This window comes from Apiospora marii (genome assembly GCF_038362585.1).
Source record: "Apiospora marii strain CBS 49790 chromosome Unknown utg000003l_segment0_segment0, whole genome shotgun sequence".
In the NCBI taxonomy this organism is placed as follows: domain Eukaryota; kingdom Fungi; phylum Ascomycota; class Sordariomycetes; order Amphisphaeriales; family Apiosporaceae; genus Apiospora; species Apiospora marii.
In genome coordinates this window covers 1,994,172-2,013,031 of record NW_027117374.1, presented here as the reverse complement: position 1 = coordinate 2,013,031, position 18,860 = coordinate 1,994,172, and the positions used below count along the sequence as shown (strand labels likewise).

The 18,860-nt window shown below is 53.0% G+C and overlaps 6 protein-coding genes across 6 annotated transcripts; 3 read left to right on the top strand and 3 right to left on the bottom strand.

Annotated features, from left to right (window-relative positions):
* Positions 1 to 472: 472 nt before the first annotated feature.
* On the bottom strand, positions 473 to 1,954 carry PG985_004133 (uncharacterized protein; the record flags this gene model as incomplete). Its single annotated transcript, XM_066823902.1, has 2 exons — positions 473 to 1,633; positions 1,703 to 1,954. The coding sequence occupies 2 exons, from the start codon at positions 1,952 to 1,954 to the stop codon at positions 473 to 475; spliced, it is 1,413 nt and encodes a 470-aa protein (XP_066687062.1).
* Positions 1,955 to 2,660: 706 nt separating this feature from the next.
* Positions 2,661 to 3,267, top strand: PG985_004132 (vacuolar ATP synthase subunit F; the record flags this gene model as incomplete). The annotated part of the gene is made up of 4 exons (XM_066823901.1): positions 2,661 to 2,717; positions 2,798 to 2,833; positions 2,919 to 3,056; positions 3,127 to 3,267. 4 exons carry the CDS (start codon positions 2,661 to 2,663, stop codon positions 3,265 to 3,267), a joined length of 372 nt encoding a protein of 123 aa, XP_066687061.1.
* Positions 3,268 to 3,750: 483 nt separating this feature from the next.
* Positions 3,751 to 4,457, bottom strand: PG985_004131 (ML domain-containing protein; the record flags this gene model as incomplete). Its single annotated transcript, XM_066823900.1, has 3 exons — positions 3,751 to 3,855; positions 3,927 to 4,143; positions 4,255 to 4,457. The coding sequence occupies 3 exons, from the start codon at positions 4,455 to 4,457 to the stop codon at positions 3,751 to 3,753; spliced, it is 525 nt and encodes a 174-aa protein (XP_066687060.1).
* A 1,142-nt stretch (positions 4,458 to 5,599) lies between these two features.
* Positions 5,600 to 8,521, bottom strand: PG985_004130 (uncharacterized protein; the record flags this gene model as incomplete). The annotated part of the gene is made up of 6 exons (XM_066823899.1): positions 5,600 to 6,171; positions 6,228 to 6,461; positions 6,513 to 6,602; positions 6,659 to 6,979; positions 7,029 to 8,263; positions 8,334 to 8,521. 6 exons carry the CDS (start codon positions 8,519 to 8,521, stop codon positions 5,600 to 5,602), a joined length of 2,640 nt encoding a protein of 879 aa, XP_066687059.1.
* A 2,586-nt stretch (positions 8,522 to 11,107) lies between these two features.
* On the top strand, positions 11,108 to 12,766 carry PG985_004129 (uncharacterized protein; the record flags this gene model as incomplete). Its single annotated transcript, XM_066823898.1, has 1 exon — positions 11,108 to 12,766. The coding sequence occupies one exon, from the start codon at positions 11,108 to 11,110 to the stop codon at positions 12,764 to 12,766; it is 1,659 nt and encodes a 552-aa protein (XP_066687058.1).
* A 1,197-nt stretch (positions 12,767 to 13,963) lies between these two features.
* Positions 13,964 to 17,305, top strand: PG985_004128 (uncharacterized protein; the record flags this gene model as incomplete). Its single annotated transcript, XM_066823897.1, has 1 exon — positions 13,964 to 17,305. The coding sequence occupies one exon, from the start codon at positions 13,964 to 13,966 to the stop codon at positions 17,303 to 17,305; it is 3,342 nt and encodes a 1,113-aa protein (XP_066687057.1).
* Positions 17,306 to 18,860: the final 1,555 nt, after the last annotated feature.

Here is an 18,860-nt window from a genome sequence, read left to right as displayed (position 1 = left end):
CGTCGGATCTTCAGGCCTGCGCCTGTACCTACTTGGTGGCACACAAACCAAACAGGAGTAGCTGGTTTCACACCCGCTCGCTCCTGCCCTCTGGCTGCTTGCAACCATTTGACCGCGCTTTCCGGTTCTATTTGGGCCATAGCGATTGCGGTCAAGGGTTGGGAAGTATAAGGAATATCTCAATAGTTTGACACGCTGAAATAGGTTCAAGGGACGGCTTGACCGCGACCACATCTCACTTCTGTTGATTATATTGACTCGCCACGGGCATGCGCCTTGACTCGAACTAGCACCCAACCACATCACGATTGAGGATGGAGCTCAGAGTAAGAGTATACATGACATTATCAGATCGAGAGTGCATATTTGACTCTTTATTGGTATTAAATACAACCGCATAACGCCGACGAATGCTGCCCTGTGTAATCCTGCACTACCATATTAGAATGAGTCACTTGCGATCTTGTGTCCTCTAATAATTATTAAACATGGAGGGATATCTCTCAATGCTCTTTTGCTGTGGCCTGGCCCAAGGTTGGCCCGGCGCTGCCGCGGGCCCTGTGCTCGTCCTGGAATTCTTGAGCGGGCTGCCGGCGCGATCTCGCGCCTGGTAAGCCTGGAATTGTTCGAGCTTGGCCATCTCACTGTTGTTCCGCGGCGATCTGAACCCAAGATCACCCATGCTTGGGGCTTTCTTCAGGGGTGAACTGGGATGCGTGTGGACGCCAAGATAGCCCCCATTTCCCTGGGTCTGTGTTTGGGTGGTGGTGCTTGTTGACACAGCTTGCGAAGGGGTAGGATTCATTGGCGAGGGAAACCCGGGAGTACTGCGCCGCATCGCTGACGGTCTGCTATTAACACTGGACGAAAAGGAATCGGAATTTCTCGGGCCCGCTCGCGGAGTGAACAACGCCTGGCCGGAAGTACTTCTTGTGCTAGGCCGAGCTGACGTCGTACCTGCATCAGCGTTGATATGTTTGGCGTAGTTGGGGTTGGGGTTTGTGCGGAAGCCTCGGCGCAGGACTGTGCTGGGAGTTCCGACTTCAACAGCTTCCTGTTCGTTTCCAATATCATCCTGAGATAGCTGGGTCGAGGCATCCCTCACGGTAGGATAGAGCCGGGGATGCACAAATTTGGTGTCGTACTCGTGCAGGACCTCCTTCTGGATGATCGAAGTGTCCTTATTCTGCTGAGAGAATCTAGACTGCAACATCCACATCTGGCCTGACAGAATGACTTGTAGGAACAGACACTTGACAACAGTGACGCTGGGTCTCGGATCGAGAGTCTCCAGAGGCAGGAAGATCCAATAGACTAACACATGGCCTGGGCTGAACAGGCTGAACAGGCGCAGGCAGATGGGCAACGGATCCCAGACGGCGATCTCCCATACGTCTCTAGTGCGGTCCGGGTGGGCTCTCGATTCGGCGCTTTCGGTGCTCACCATGTGTGCAAACAAGCGCAGGGGCGAAGACGATACGGGGGAAGACTGGACGCGTACACGGTGGGCCGACGGGGTGTTCTGTTCCTTCTCGACATCGGCCTCAAATAGTCGGTATTTTCGGGTACGGTTCATGGTGTAGAAGGCATTCAGGGCCGAGAAACCCACGAGAAACCAAACAATCGCTCCAATCTGCGCGACGTGTTAGCAATGAGATATATGGCTTCCTAGACACCGCCCTTTTCTTCTTCACCAACTTACCAGAACTGCCAACCATCCTGAGTCGACCTCATCGCTGAAAACATCGTCCGCGGTGCTCTTTCGCCCAGAGTTCGCTCGCGCAATCAGGAAGGCAAAGTTGAATGCCAGGCCTAACTGGGTACCCACGACATTGGAACTCCAGTCGCGTGTCTCGATCTCTTCGGATAGCCAGAGCAATAAGTCCATGACGTTCAGCGAGGCCTTGACGCGCTCCATGAGCGGCCTCTTCCGTACCAGTCGAGCGGGCGGCATGTTGAAGGCCGAGCTGTGTAAAAAAAAGTCCAGGATGAGGGTGATCGGTGGCAGATGGTGATAGATGATGCCCCAAGAAGAGCTTTACAAACTCGCAGGTCGAATGGGACCAACCAGCTTTAGTCCATCGATCCCTGTAGATTCCTTCGGTGGAACGTCTATAACAAAGGGGTGATGGGCCAACGTGAGGTTGTTAAAGGGCAGGCGTCGTCAGAATGCTCTTTGTTTTCGCAAAAACAACATCACCTAAAATCTTTAATACCCTAGGCACGCGCTGCTGGCCGGAAACAGTTGCTTAGGGACTTCGGTTGTAGGGGTGGCGCCTGCATTACTAGGGGTCCACTGTCCTAGGTTCCAGTTTGCTACTGCCTGCTGGCTCCTGGTTGCTGTCTCGCAACTCGCTGTAAGTTGTAGTGAGCTCTGGTGGGGGGAAACCCGCTAAACCAGCCCCTTGAAGCCTGGCCCGCCAGAAATGGGGAAGGGCCTTAGGTAAGCTAACCTGCTACAGCATTCCCGCTCTAGCACCATGACGAGAGCCAATTACTGAGCTATTATCAGTGTACCTCGCCCGTAGACTGATGGATAAGATACCGGCTTGCGCTCAACCTACATACAACTCCCTCAGTACCGACATACCCAGCACCACCACCACGAAGAAGACGAGCCTGCCCGCAATCCTGCGGCTCCGCTACACTTCCAAGTCATCATGACTTCCGCAGCAGACTACAAGGACAGGCAGTTCCTTGCCGTCATTGGCGACGAGGTACGGGAACGAGAACGAGCGACGTCATGCGCGGCCTAAGAGCTCATACGCGTCCATGCTAACTAATCTCCCTCCCAAAGGACTCTGTTACTGGTCTTTTGTTGGCAGGTATCGGCGTAAGTACATACTCCCATGTCTTCATGCCTAGAACCTTCCTCTTCTCAACGGCAACTGGCTAACGTGTGCCAACCCGATGTGTAGCATGTCACAGACCCGCCCGACTCGCAGAAGAACTTCCTCGTCGTGGACAACAAGACGGAGACGTCTGCCATCGAGGCTGCATTCGAATCCTTCACCGAGAAGCGCAAGGACATCGGCATCGTCCTGATCAACCAACATGTCAGTCCACTGATCAACTGAGAACTTGGACGAGGGAGGACAGAATGCTGACCAGCTTCGATTGTTGCAGATTGCCGAAAAGATCAGACATCGAATTGATACGTATACAGCCGCTTTCCCTACAGTTCTGGAGATTCCCAGCAAAGAGCACCCCTACGACCCCGAGAAGGATAGCGTACTGAGAAGAGTGCGGAGACTGTTTGGAGAATAGGCTGGATTTGTTGTTTCAAAAGACGCACGATGTACCAGTATTATTAGTATGAAAGACTTGACCGAGAGGCAACATTGCTCAACATTACACTTGGCTTGCGGCATTCAGCTGCTCTGATGACATACTCAGTGCGCGTGTGCAGGGTATGGGAAATAGCTTCATATCTATCAGCCCTTGAGACGAATTGCGACCCTTCTAGGATATCGTTATGCGCGCAATAGTTGTACGTCTCTGCTCTTGTCAAAGAAACCCTGTCGACGCAAAACATGAATTACGGTATCGAAACAAGCTAAACAAACACGGATCCAATCACCCCAACAACAACAATGCAGAATAGCAATAGAATTCGATCGGTCCCGTTCATACAGTGTCTGAAATCAAATATGCTTGGGTGCCAGATTTTCGTCAGTCTCTTCGTGACATGCTAATACTGAGTCTACGGTGCTCGCCGCTCGAGTAGAAACGTTCGGATGACGGAGCAATCTATAGCTCATTGCTCTTGCTTCCACCGAACTGCACAGTAGCCTCGAGGCAAGTGATGGGCTTGTCATCAGCGTTGAGGACCTCAGCGTGAACAGTGTACTTGCCCTGTTGGATGGTCAGTTATACGTACAAAGCGTCAAAGGGCAAGAGCGCAGGAGGGGAGTGGGTTAACGTACGGGAGGCACTTCTTTGGGAATCTGGACCGACTTGGTAATGCTAAGGACGCCCTTCTCGATGGGGCACTTGAGGTCGGCCTTTTCAGTCTGCTCGCAGAGATCGACCTCCTGGTTGATGAGGCGAATCAGGCCGTACTTGACGACCAGATTGATGTAAGCGCCTTCAAGGATGGGCTCGTAGACGGTTCCGGTGGCCTTGATCTCCAAGGTAGAGCCTCTGCAGTAGTGGGTAGTAATATTAGCCTCAAGGTTTACGTCAAGTGCATCATCGCCTTTACGCAGGACATGATAGACTGGAGCGAGGTGTTATGGAAGGAGCAACACATACGCCTCAGGGGGGTTGGGCGACAGATCAACTGCCGTGATGGACACGATGTCGCTGCTGTGCTCGGCGTTGCAGTAGACCAGGGGGTTGGCGCCCGGGACGCTGGGCTTGTCGTCGGTGGTCATGACATCCTGCGAGAAGAAGCCCGGCAGGGCGGAGGCAGCCGAGGCGCAAACGGCCAGGCAGGTAGCAGTAGTGAACCTCATGATGGACTACTGATGACGGGAATTTGGATGAATGTTTAGATGTCTAAGCGTATGTGCAGGTGTTCTGGTCCAATGATGAAACTTGGGAAAATGTCTTGGGGGATGGAGGTAGGTATTAACAAACGATGGGAGGTGAATCAGTCGTCCCTAGATCTTGCAGTGGACTGCGAGATAGTGATAAATGATAGCGGAGCATGCACTTGTAGGAGGTAAGTAAGCCTGTAACAGTTCGCGTTAGGTACTGGCTGACTGACCGCTGCCGCGCGTGGGGATTTGGGTGGTAGTGGATGGATGGAGGCGAGACCAGGCAGTGGACGTCATCTGACTACCATAAAGAACATGCGAGGGCTTGGCTTCCGTTGGGGAAAGGCAGCACTAAGCCCGGTTCGGGTTGCCTCCCCTAGAAATGCCAATTCGGTGGTTGGGTTGGGGTTCAGGCGCGGGGCGCTTAGGCTTGACTCAAGCTCCTCTTCCCTCGTCTCTCTGCTAAGCACATCTAGCACTTAACCTATGCAATATCTCGATCGGAAAGTCATATTGACACCTTAATGGGCTGCCTCATGTATAAATATATCTGAGGTTGAATATATATATATATCCTAGCAAACCAAGTCCATATTACGACTTTGGCTTGTTTTTGATACCCCGAAAAAGGATGTGATACGTTTGGTGTATGCTTGTTTGCAGCTGCTGACATGCATATCCAGCAGTTATGCGGGTCTCACTCCGTATTATAGGCAGTACCCCTACCTCGGCCCCTACATGCAGGTAGCGTGCTATCATCAAGGCACATACATGGATATAGGAGGTTGCTTCAAAGGTAACCAGACCATGATTCAGTTTTGGAATAAAGAAGTTGAAATTCGTAGAACACATACACTACACAAACTTGTAGAAATAAAACAATGACCAAAATGCCATCGGTTGAAACGGGTATCAAACAGTAAGTCATCCAATACTGCCAAAAACCCCGTCGTTGGCGCCGTCACATATAAACGAAATAAAACTGCCTCCGCATTATTACTTGCTGTCAAATGCCAGCTCGTCTCTGCTACCACGAGGTAACCGTATACCCTCTCTGCGCCCTCTGAGCACTTTTAATATCAACACAAAATATAGTTTTGCTCTTCCTCGGCAACCGCCTAATAGTAAACCTTCTCCTCCCAAAGAGGCGGGCGGACGGTCTCCGTATCCCATTCAAGTTTGTTCTTGTCGTTCAGGATACATCCTTCGTCTGTGATGGGGATAACTTTGCCGCTGTCTCTGACCTCTTGCTTGGAAATTCCTGCGGCATCCGAAGGGATCCACAACAATGGTGCCGGACTGTTAACTTCAGGGGGATAGTAAGCATTGCGTGCAACATCGTCGCTATACAGGTTGTTGAGATCGAGGGAATCCTCGGGCACAATCTTGCGCAAGGTCGCGTAATCGCAATAAGTCCATGGCTTGAAGAACTTGGTGAAGAGACCAGGCTTTTTCCCACTGGTAGTGTTGGGGATGGCAGGGCCGTCCAACTCGCGTTTCGCCTCGCCGTGGCCGTTCTTGAGTTCGCTGCTACCGCCGGAGACGCCAGAGGCACCAGAAGCCGGTTGTGCTTCCAGTCTCAGTGAGCTCTCCTCATGTTCGAGAGACCGAGGCAGATTGTACAACAGCGGGTTAAGCGCACTGTTGATGGTGATATGGAAGAGTGCAGTGAATATCAAAAAGATGATCACTAGTAGGTGTGTTAGTATGGGATGCAGAGCTGGGGGTGATGGGTAGGATCCTTACTAAGAATGAGAGGGCCGATGGCAGCTGATGAACCGAACAAGCCAATCATGCAAAGCTCGGCAATGTAAATGCCAGCAAAGAGCTGCTTTAGAGCACGAGGATAGATCAAGCCACGTGTGTCAATCGCCGTGTCCGTCACAAACAGAATGTTGTAACGCCATGCGAGATAGAACAGCCCCAGTCCGACAGTCGCGAAGCCCACTACCAAAGGAGCGATTGCAGCATAGCAAAGACCTAATCATGGTTAGCAGGAAAAGGGAGCCTAATCCAAGCGAACAGACTTACTGATGACCACAATGTTTGTGTAGACAGGCATGACACTTCCCCATGAGATGGCACTGAGACTGGCCCACTTGGTATACACTGAGGAACGGTCTGTTAGCGGTGAAGCCTCAAGGTACGGCTGGGGGTCAGGGGCAAGTGTAGCTTACTGGCACGGGGAGTTCCTGTAAGGAACTTGTACATCAGAGTGAAGATGACGAAGCCAACAACCTGAGAAAGGACGCCCGACGCAATGCCCAGACCTTGGACAATGAAGTATGGAATGAAGAAGTTGGACGCCTTGGGAAGGTTCTCAGCCAATACCGTTGTGACAGTCCCGGGGTTTTTGGCGATCTTCTCCGCGACAGCTGTGGCAGCGGAAGTCATGGTCGTAATCAGGAAGACTTGAATCACTTGGAAGGCGAAGTAGGCATTCTGTGTGAACAGCTCAACCCTCGACAACGACGGCTCACCGGACAAACGTGCGCAGACTGCAAAAATTAGCCAATGCCGGTTGGTACAAGAGAACTGTATACTTACTTCGCATAATAACGGGGACGAGAGACATCAAGATCGACAGCGCCACGGAGGGGAGAAGACCAGAGACGACGCCCATAATTACCGATGGGATTTTTTTCAGCCACGTGAGGAAGAAGATGTTCTCGAGGAAGGTAACATTGGAGATAATACCAACGACACCGACAGGGATAGCCCAAAAGATGATCAGGACAGCAATGAAGCCGATGACGGCAAAGCGACGGATAACGCGCTGCCACCAAGATACTTTCAGTGCCTTCCAGACGACCTCACCAGGGGTAATGCCAATGTACTTGGGCGACATTTGGAGAGCCTGGTGATGAGCAAGAACTTGGTTGGCCGACTCCGCCTGAGCTTGGGTAAAGAACTCAATGAAGACTGATGGGATTTTCTTCGCGGATCCGGTCCGGTAGCTGGTTTGAGCTGCATCGACTTCAGGAATCAGACGCTCCAACTCGGATCGGCACCAGTTGATAGTGTCGACCTTCTTGCCGACAAGACCAAGTGCACCGGTACGATGAGATGGCCGCTTCTTGTTAGGCACCCATCGAGCTGACAAGCTTCCTGGCTCGGCATCGTGAGCGGCCTCGGTTCGTTCATCCGCACCACCCTTCTTAATAGACTTGAGACGCTCGCCGTTGGCAAGTTTGAGCAGCTTCACTTCGGCTTTCTCAAGTTTCATTGCGACCTTGTCGCGCTCCTTGACTATCTCTTCCAACTTGCTCGTGTCTCCAGTAATCCAGATGTTCTTCACGTTGTCCTCGCCGAACACTTTACGCAATCTGGACTCGTCCAAATAAGCTGCCGGGACAGAGACAAAGAGGACAGTGCGGGACGAGATGCGGTTCGCGTAAAATGGCGACAGAAGAAACGCTTGTCGCAGGTTGATGTAGTAGATGCACTCTCGGAGCACCATGTACATGACGAAGCCGTAGAACAGCCAAGCTGAAAAGCAATGGGCATAAAATCGGTTTTTGCCTCCAGGCGTGCTGGTGTCGATGTTGGAGTAGGATAGAATGTTCAGCTGCTGTTGGCCTCCACCGCCTGTAGCATTCACAGGGAAGAGGATAGGCCAGAGAATACAGCATCCCACGAAACAGATGGTCGTCACAATGCGCATGAAGCGCAAGAAGAGGAACGCATCTAGAGACTGATGCTGGAGAGCGTATGTATCAGGTATTTTCCAGAATGCGCCAACCCAGTTGAATAACCCATTTGGCAAGGCGGGAGATCGCTCGCTGTATAATAAAAACGTGATCAGTAGGAGACTCAAGTGATATTTGGAAGCGCGTATGCAATAGTACATACCTCTCTCGGATGCTCCCCAGATATGTTCGGGGTGCGTAGTAGCGTCTCTGGCTTTTTCTTAGGATCAAGAAGATGACGAGGTAGATACCAGAGACCGCTGCGACTGGGACCAGAGTCGATACCAGACCGGAGAGCGAGGCATCTGAATCATCTCTGGCTGACCCGATGTTAGGGTCCTGGTCGCTCATGCTGCCGGATGGTTGTTGAGTTTTTGCGATTTGTGTCCTGCCAGCCACTCAACAGGTGGTTGTTGACAAGGGGAAAGTAAGGTGTGCAAGCCACACGCGAGGGATGGTCTCCAGTAATAAACAAGGTATGTAATTGCGTCCTAGCAGCAACCGGAGGGGGGTCGGCTATTATTCCACCTTTCTGTACCGGTGGATGTCCCGCTCTGTGTCTGGCAAGAACCTCCTGTGTGTCGACGACAGTCCAGACTTGGCAGTCAGTCTACTTATGTCTTGTATAAGTAGGTATGTGTAAGTCGTGCACCTCCACCCGCGGGGCCAGAAACCAACTCCTCAAGATGCAATTGAGACCTCTCGTTGGGGAGGGAGACGATGGAAAGAATGAAGCATCCAAAAAGCTGGATCTAAGCCCCAGGTCATCTAGATTGGTCCTTTTTGAACCTGGCTGAAATTGAGCCTGGCAAGCTGGAAAAAGAAAAGAAGAGGGTGGGTGGGTAATGACGATGTCCAAGATCTTGCACGCCCCGATCCCTGTCTGACAGGGTGCCCCTAAATGATGTGTACAGGGGGTAGCTATCGGCTAGTCTGTGCGTGGACCTGGATCTCAGCCGGTATTGTTAGCCAATGACGAACTTGACATGCTATGTGGCAGTGGATTCCCGATGGATGGTAGCAGTGGCAGGTAGGGGAAATCAAGGCATCACATGCGATGATGGGTCGCACTGCTCTTTTCAGGTTGAAGGAAGAACGATAAAGGGAAAGAGGTCTAAATCAAAACTTGCTGGAGGGCTTCTATTATGTTCCTGAATCATTCGAACTGCCATTCACTCTGTCACTCGGTTCATGCTCCCGAGCTGTTGCATTCAATTGGGACCTGCTGCACCTTGTCCACGGAAACGATAATAATGATATCACTCAAGGTTAGACGCATATGTGGGCAGAAACCATCCCCAATTTGCGGCAGCCATGTTGACTAGGGAGGATGGCATGTATCTTAGAGTTTTAGTGCACCTGCCTCTATCCACCGGACCACCTCCCCAAATTAAGCAGCATATCTCCCATCCAGCGGCATTCTGCGTAATTGGCAAATTTTCGGCCATGCCTCTTGTCTGATAGGCCGCGCAAATTTGATATGGGACGATGTACACACTATCCGGGTCTCGCGTCAAGTTCAGCGCGGGTTGTGCAATCTAAGGAGCCAATCACCAGCGGAAGTGGCAAAGATATCCCAGAAAGGCTCAATAACTCGGACTAGTACTGGAGGTCGTAGCACCATGCAGATGAAATCGTTTCCCGCGACATTCAGGTTACCACTACTACCACAACACTGCTTGCTGAGCGCCATGATCATTCTTGCGTGGCGGGTGGGTGTGCAAACACAGCTACATGTGCTGCAGCTGTGAAACCTGCCTACGACACCAACGTGTCGGTCAGCGGTGTGGCAACAATTGGCTTTGTGTTATCCAACATGGCTTTATACGCACGCAGGGCACGTTGTGAACATGGGACTCGCTGGCGCTGGCGGCCTCTGCAACTAGGGAGCTGAGGAAGGACACCCCTCACTGAATACTTTTGAGGACTGCCCAGGTCAGGTGGGTTTCATGGAAAGTCCGTGGGAGGAGGAACTGGGTGATGTTTTCACGAGGGATGGAGGTCCAATCAACCCCCAGGGTCCTGCAGTGCAGTACGTCTGTGTGGTACGTACGGATGGGAATTAGTACTTTAGGTAGGTGCACTGCCGCAGACTATGATTGAATAACACAACCCGGGTTGAGATTCGGCATAGCAGGCTGCACGGTGGGTAGCATTAGCTAGCTGCTCGCCAATCGCTAGCCGCTGTGCTTGTTACAACACGCACGAATGAATGCGGCCGCATCTCAGATAGAAATGGAACGGAACGCGGTCCAGGCAGTCAGAAGCAAGCACGTACCTGACGGCAGAATTTGAATTACGTTTTAGGTAGACATGCGGACGGAAGCATGCACCTCAAAACAAGAATCTTGACAATGCGTTCGGCAACTCCCATTCCAACCCAATTTTGCAGTCAGCCACCGGGACTGCAAGTAACATGTGAAACCTGCAGAATTGAAGCCTCTATCGCAACCAGGAACTTGATTACGCGACATTTACACCACTCAACTTGGTTACGCAGCGTTTGTACCACTCGATAACGTCTATACAACATCACAATGCTGGGGTGTTGGGTCAGCCAGGAGGCCTCGCTGGATGGAGGTTTCGAATGATGGGTAAAGCAAGCACAGCTGGCCACGAAGGCCTATGCCTTTGGTCAGATGGAACATCATCGCCAGGAATAGCTTGAGCATTCAAGCATCCATGATAAAGGTGCTTTGTCGACCGAATTGGCATCTTTATGTCGTTTCTGGAATGGTGTGTTTTAGTTCGACATTCCTGTCTCGAGAGCGGAAGCTCATCCCTTGATAAAAACCGACAAAGAGCAATCTAAGTATGTTTATGTTCATGTAGTTGTTTTCCTGCGTAGATCGCGTTGTTGTTGTGCTTTATCCTCTGTATCTTACTGTGTTGTTTCTGAGAAAATCCGCTTGGCCTCACCAGACTTTAGTAGCCAACATGTCGTCGCAGGTTATTGACCCATACAAGAAGCAAACGGAGTACGTGGAAGGCAACGACTACGCCTTGCCATACGTCTCCAGCCATCTACAGGAAAACAACACCAAGGTCGACCCTGAGCTCTTCAAGCATGTCAACTGCAGCTATCTGTCGACCCCGGGGAGGCCGCCTACGCTGGAGGCGCTGAAGCAGCACGCGCAATCTCTTGCCGTCCTGATCTCAAACCTTGCCCCGGCCCAGGCCGCCGGAGAGATCGATAACAAGAACAGCGGCAGTGCAGATGCACAGTCCTTCAAGCCGGAAGAAGCCTTCGATTGGCTCAACGATCTCTCCACCCACTACAAGAGCGACGACCCGGATCACCATAGACCCCTGAACAGTTTAGTCAACCTGGTCAAGAGTAACAGTGACACAAAGGGCGTCGAGTTCCACTGTGCGCTGCAATGCAATGGTGGCATCGCAAGGGTTGAAGACCTCCAGGACGGGTACAAGCGCGAAATCGCCAGGAGACCCTACCAACGACACGTGAACCTTTTGCGACACGCAAATGAGTGTCTTGAGATTCTCGACCACGAGTACTCCGCCACCGGTGGCGTATTGTCTATCCTGCCGGCGGACTACGAGCCTGAGGCAAAGGAGTTCGAGGACATCAAGAAGACATTCATTGGGCAATGGCTGGTCTTCACCCAGCGGCTAGTCAGCCGAACGCACGACCTGGAACGCCAACTGGCACAGGCGTTAGACTTACTCAAAGACGATGCTGTAGTCCCGATGCAGCACATGAGCGCCCATGGCCCTGACGGGCGCAGCGGGCGCACCGTGGTGTACCCACAAGATCGCTGGGTGCTCGCCAACGCAGGTGAAGATGTGCTGGAGTACCTGCACAATGCCATGGACAAGAAGGAATACACCATGGATGGCAATTCGGCCTACGCAAGGTCTGAAGGCGTCAGTGGCGAGACGTTGGCTGTGGGAGACAAGGAGCGTGGCATTGTCACGCTGGACTTGAACACCAGATACTACCGTCTCAGGGGCCACGGCCGTGGACCGGTTTTCGTTCTCCCGGCCTACGCTGATCGCCCCGGCACCGTATACACACGAGAGCTCGAGAACCGGCCGACGGCGGTGAGGATGCGGGCCCCTGAGTTCCCCGAGCGCGTCAGCAACCTCCAGAATCAGAACGAGACCTACAAGACCGAGCGTGACACCTACTACAACGAAAACGCCGAGCTCAAGCAAAAGCTGGCCAAGGCCGAGTCGCAGATCGACAGCCACGTCAATGATGCCGAGCAAGCCCGCCGCAAACTTGCTGCTTTCACCCGGTCGTCCAACAGCGACAGCCACGCTCTTGACGCGGAGCTGAGTGAGTACGTGCAGAAGATCAACAATGCCGAGGCGAGACTTCGCGAGCTGGAGAAGCAGGAGAGTTCTCTCCAGAGCATCCAGCACAAGCTTACCTCCAACCAATACTCCTGGACTGAAGTTGGGCGCATGGTCCCTCGTGACGCGGATGGCAACGTGACGGATGCTGCTCTGCAGGCCGTGGCAGACATTCTGAAGAAGGTCAACGAGGAGAATGCCGAGTTAAGAAGACGCATGTGCGAGCACAGGCGCGAGGAGATCAAGAGTGGTCCGCCAGCCCATGCCCCATCCTCATGATTGTGTGCCCAAATAGATCTTGGCGGTGTGTGTTAGGGTTGGGTAACGGAAGTTTGTAAGGTTCTTTGGAGTTGAGTGCCTTAAGTGCCTCGGGTGCCCAAGGTGGACCGGAATATGGAAGGCTTAGAGGAGTGGTCGTCGTCATGTACTGTATCCAGTGTTGGCTTTTTTTTCTTAATTGTAGTGCAAATCGTACAGGTTAACTCTTCTAATTGGCTGGATCTGCCCCAGATATCAAATTGCATCGTCTACATATACGAGTAGGGCTGACGATGTTGACTCCCTTGAGTGAGTGGTGCAATTTGGACCGCCTAGAAGTCATGGGTTCTGACATGGGTGTGCCCAGAATAGTAGCTATTATCAGATGAACTTGGGCGTGAAAAAAAGTGGACGGGTACTATACGCGTTCATGTGAGTGCGACTCCAACTCCTCCAACCTTGAATGCCATCTTGGGTCGGATCGGGGACTTTTCCAGTGTTGCTCTGCCAACCGCTGCCCGCAAACACTGCTACCCTGCAAGCCACGCTTTCCCTGATTCCCCCCTCTCTTACTTGGAAGACGGCCAGGACACTGTCAGACATTGGAAGAAACAAATGCCTAGAGACTTGGGGTTAATTTTTGAAATCCCTTCGGTCTGTCCTCTGCTGAAGATCTTACCCAGCGACTATCCCTGACGATAAACCATTCAATCTAAGACAGATCGCGGTTGATTGCAGTTTCTGGATTGATTTTTCTTCTTATTCCCAAGTGTTGATTTTCGATCGGCCTGTGTCACGATCCGCTCCACAACGGTAAAAAGATTGTCTGGGGGACTCTTGTCAACCAGTCTGGGCCACCCACACTGGTCGACCCTCTAGTCGGCTGTCAGTCCCAGCTGCTGCTCTGTGCTTCACATAGTCCCTGCACCTTCACTTTGAACGACAACGCAGGGCGAGCATAGGACAACACATCTCCAGCCCCGCCATCCATCTTGAAGGGTCTCCATTGTTTGCCGATGAGCCCGCCCTATTGGAGTATTTGACTATTTGGATCTGACCTATAGTCCTGCTCGGACGCCCTTGGATGCTTCTTCTGCCTGTCCTGTGGTTTCGACGAGATAGATGATGCATCGGAGCTGAATCCCTAAGCTGCTACGCCCCGGTGGGATGGTGTCGTCGTCGTATCGTGGTTTCTGTGACCTCTCATTGTCCAAGACCATGTCGTCGCAGATCGCTGCGGCCGTCCGCTGTTCAGCATGGGTCATCGTCCTGTCGCTTCTGATGAGCGTAGCCCGGGCCCAGGCACTTCCATACGTTCCTACGACAATTATAATACCGGGATCATCATCGCCAGATGGGCAGAACCTTGGTGCAGACATCGCCTACATTTTCGCCCCTCGCGATGATACCGTGGATCTTCTCTCCCTGAACGTGTCCAGTACCGTGAAAGCTGCCGACAAGACGATACGGACAATCAGCTCAGGGTTACCCTTCTTGACCAGCAACAACACGGCATTCGCTCCCACAACGGCCGACAATGGATCGCTCATCGTTTACACAGGGGACTGCAGCTCGTCCAGTAGCGCTGCATTGTGGATCCTCAACTACGCCGCAGGCAATGGTCCGGCAAGCTGGACCCAGATTCCCACACCCCTCGAAGATGGCTCGGTTTACACGGGGCCAGGCATGCTCGGGGCAAGCATGGGCTTTTCTACGACCCTCCAACCTGCGATATCGCCGGCAACCATCTACACCTACGGAGGTATGTGCCCGTCAGGGGACTCCAGCGGCGACAAAAATCAAGCCAGTGGAAGATATTCGAACCAGATGGTAAAGATCTCGCCACCCGGAATAGGAGGAAGCGGATACTCGGTAGAGACTGTAGCCAACAAGGGAGCACCGATCCCCGAGGCTGGCTTCACACTCACGGAATTATCTCCATCAATATCTAATCGGTCTGGTGTGGTGACGCAGCAGGTCAACCATGTCCTCCTGGGGGGTCATACGAAAACCGCCTTTGTCAATATGAGCACAGCCGCTATATGGAGTCTTCCAGAGGAAAGTTGGGGCTATGTGCACATCGACGTGGCCACGGAATCTAGTTCCAGGGCTCAATTTGCAACCAAGAGCACCAGCGAAGACATCAATCCAAGATCTGGTCACACGGCTGTCCTGAACGAGGATGGAACTGCCCTTGTGGTTTTTGGAGGCTGGGTTGGAGACACATCCACTGCTGCCACGCCTCAGATGATCGTCCTCGAAGTTGGCGCTGGCTACGGTGGTAAGGGGGCATGGCAATGGTCTGTTCCCGACAGTCAACCACCTGAACCTGCAATCTACGGGCATGGTGCCACTCTACTACCCGGCAACGTAATGATGGTCTATGGTGGACATGCCATCTCTTCCGCGGTAAGCAGAGTGAGAAGGCAAGCAACAGACCTCGTCGGCAACGAACCTAGGTTTCTCAATCTCACTACCATGTCATGGTCGGACGTTTACAACAACCCGACTTACATTGCTGCAGGTGGAGAGCCTGCGGCGAGCTCGAACGACAACGGCAAGAGACAGCTGGGCCTCGCCCTAGGCCTGGGACTGGGACTCGCTGCAATATTCGGCGCGTTACTGATCAACTGGTGCTACCGTCGGCGCCAAAATCGCAAGTATGCCGCGCGAGAGGATACCATTCGCTCGTTGGCTCAAGACAATGCTCGTTTTCTCAGCGATGCAGATGACGATCCAATGATGGAGCAAGATAATCATCCGAGAGCTTGGTATGCTGGGGGACACGACCCATATCATGCTGGCAATCAGTCACTTGGCTACGAGAGCTATCGCCCCGGCCGAGGCAGCATGGATGGTCACCACGGCCTTATGCAAGCCATGCCAATCATAAGAAAGCCGATAGCTCCTCGCGCAGCCAAGGGGCAGTACCAGCCAACCTCGGGCGGAAACTACGAATCTTTCCTTGATCACCGTACCCGTGGAGCCGGCGCTATTCACCCGATCTACGAGGATGATGAGGATGATGAGGTTCGTGACGCCGAGGAACCTATGAGTCCTTCCACGCCAGTTTATGACTCCAACCGCAACTCGAACCCTTTCTCGACACCGACACAAGAACGACAAGAACGACCTTTGTCGTTTCCTCCACCCGCCCGAAAATCTGGAACACCGAGCCCAGAGCCGTCACAAAGACATTCGGCAACCGATCCAGAGGTCCAAGACTGGATGTCAGATGTCGACGCTGCAGATGCGCTACTGACAACCCGCATGAATACGACGCCCAAAGGAAACACCGGCAGGATATCGCCTGTCCGGCGCAACAAATCTAACCGCTCCGCTCATGGGCCGGAGGACGAGCAACGGACGGGGAGTGGGCTTTCAGATGCAAATCGAAGCACCATCTCTCGCTCGAACTCCCTCCGCCTCGGTGGCCAGCCTGGTTTCGGCGTCGGGCCAGCAGTAGCCGCTGCGGAAGGTCGGCAGGGAACTAGCGGGAGCAACAGCAGCAACAGCACTGCGAGTATCCCGTCTGGAAACTCTTACAACACTGCCAAGTCAAGCTTTCCTGCTTTGCAAGCAGAAGGCCCTGCGCTACTCATGGGCCGACCCAGTCTGGCTTACGAAGAAGATGACGAACCTGGAAGTCCTAGTAAGAGTAGACCGCGCCGAGGGTGGCTGGGTAGCCTCCGCCGGGTGTTCAGCGGCGCGACACCTTCACCGTCACCAACGGACAGCGAGAGGAACGGCAGCCCAAGGCGCGACAGCATGGCCGATGCATCGGATTACGATCCGCGGTATGGTGGACTGGGTAGCATCGCCACCGGCGGGCTCTTGCGGAGAAAAGCTGGACGGGACGCTTGGGAGGCGTCTGACCGACACCCCGACACACCAGGCAAAGAAAGGGTATCGCGCGACGACGAATCAGACGAATGGGACATCGAGAAGGCGGTGGAGAAGAGGCTCGTCCAGGTCATGTTCACGGTGCCTAGAGAGCCCCTGCGGATAACCAACGGCGAGCCTGATCTCGAGAGCGGAGAGGATGTGGTGCTTGTCGACCCTGCTAAGGAAGATGAGGCCGACATAGGAGACGGGTACCACGCTGTTACTACGGATGATATAGAAGACGCAGTACCGCCACCACTGGTAGTGGCCCGGCTTTCAAGCAAAGGCTCTAATAAGGAGCAGCAGCAGCATGGATTGTCGAGACTTGTCAGCAGCAGCAGTAGCGCCAGAAACCCCGCCAGGGAAACGGTCGACTCGGCGCTCGGCACGGAAATCGGGTCGCCTACGAGTGAGAGCGGGAGGCCCCTGTCGAGCGGCTCGCACGATTTGTTGGCGGTCCCGGAGGAGCGGTACGACTCGGCGAGCACCCCATCGCGGAAATCTTTCGACGTTGGAAGCGACTTGGAGATCCACCCCTCCCGCACGTCGGCCCAATCCCATAGTGAGGGTGAAGTGATGTCTGCTGAAGCCGTCACGATGGAAAGGCCCCGCACACGCGTTCTAGCCATGGTGGAAAGATACGAGAGCCGCACCCCTAGTCCGGAAAGGCATTGACATGGCTAGCTTGTTTTTTCTTCTTTTCATATGCACACCTCTTTTGGGTGCGAATAGGTGCTTGGTAGTTGCCCTTGTCTCTCTTACTCTCTCTTTCGGTCACATCAAGGGCGTTCTGGGACAAACTGGCAAGGGGGTTTGGGGAGTATCACGGCGCGATGGGACTGCGCTACATTGGATGGACGGCTAAGGATTTAGGAGGATATGACAGGGCAAAGCTAGGGGATCTTCGTGATCCGGGGTGCATTCACTGCAAAACTTGGGAGGCACATTTTGTTTAACCAGGCGTTTTGACTGATCTCTGTACTACGCGAAGGAGGGGGAGGGCGGCATCGATCAAGTCCCCTGCCTGCTTCTTTGCTTGCTTGTTTTTGATTTATGAGAGCATGGGAGAGGGTGCGCAGGCCTACTATGTTCAGTTGTTGTTGTTGTTTTACATTAGGTAGATGCTATCAGTAGCAGATGCTGTTGTGCGGTTGGCGGGATCTATCAAAACATCGGCAGTCAGCAGGAGGCGGCTGCTGTGTACAATCAACACCACATTGTCTTATATCGTTATGTGTGAGATCGGATCGAAGTGGCCCCGAGTAAATATGTACGATGCGTCCTTTTTAGGGGGTTTAGATCCGAAGATCCGGTTCCTTGCGTAACCCGACCATTTGGGTCGCGACAGGCGACGCGCGAGACACGGTTCGGGGATGGCGAGGGTACGTTTCCTTTTCCCACCAACGTACGGATATGATGAAAGTGATCTCAATACAATGGGGTTTGGGAACGGGCTTTTTGCGAGATGGGGATGTGCGTGGCGATCGACATTCGGGCGTCGGGGCTGGAAGTCGATCTTCATATCAGCTACTTTTCAGCTTGCCCCCCTGGTGGTTCTTAGCAGCGCTTGGTTTCGCCAGGGTTCCCGCAATTACTTGTTTTGTTTGCAGACTGGCAAACAAAACTAGCAACTAGCTCAGAGCGCAAACAACTAAGAGGTAGCCTCTAGCAAAGCAAAGGCTTCGACGTGATCCCTGAGCTTCCCGCGAACCAATGAACCTGTAACCCGCAACCCGCACCCGCTGCCGATGACACAAGCGCTATCTATCATGCTGGTATCGCTCGGTGGGATGGTGCATTAAGGTCGGCGATTTTTCATGTCTATGATGTAAAGTGAGAGACATTTGAAAGCCGGTTGATCGAGCAACAAATAGTTTCATCAGTCTACCTGCCTCTGCTGCCAGGGATACCACACTTGTGGCTGCATGATTTGATCAGCCTGTAACGACCCGTTAGACGTAGATAATGCCTTGATTCGATAGAGTAGGTATCAAGTCTGGAGGTGCAAAACTTGGCACCGTAGGCAGTTTGGCTGATTTGTGCCATGGTTCTTGTTTGTTTCTGTGATAGTCGGCGCTTGCTTGCATTCGCTGATTGCACCCCAGCTGTCACGCTGAGATCTATAGACAGCAGCAGTACGGAGCCAAGTAGTCAAGTTAGAATTATGACCACGTTAGGCTCCATGATGGGAGGCGCCATCGGTCGGCGCCTGTCAGGTACGCTACAATGC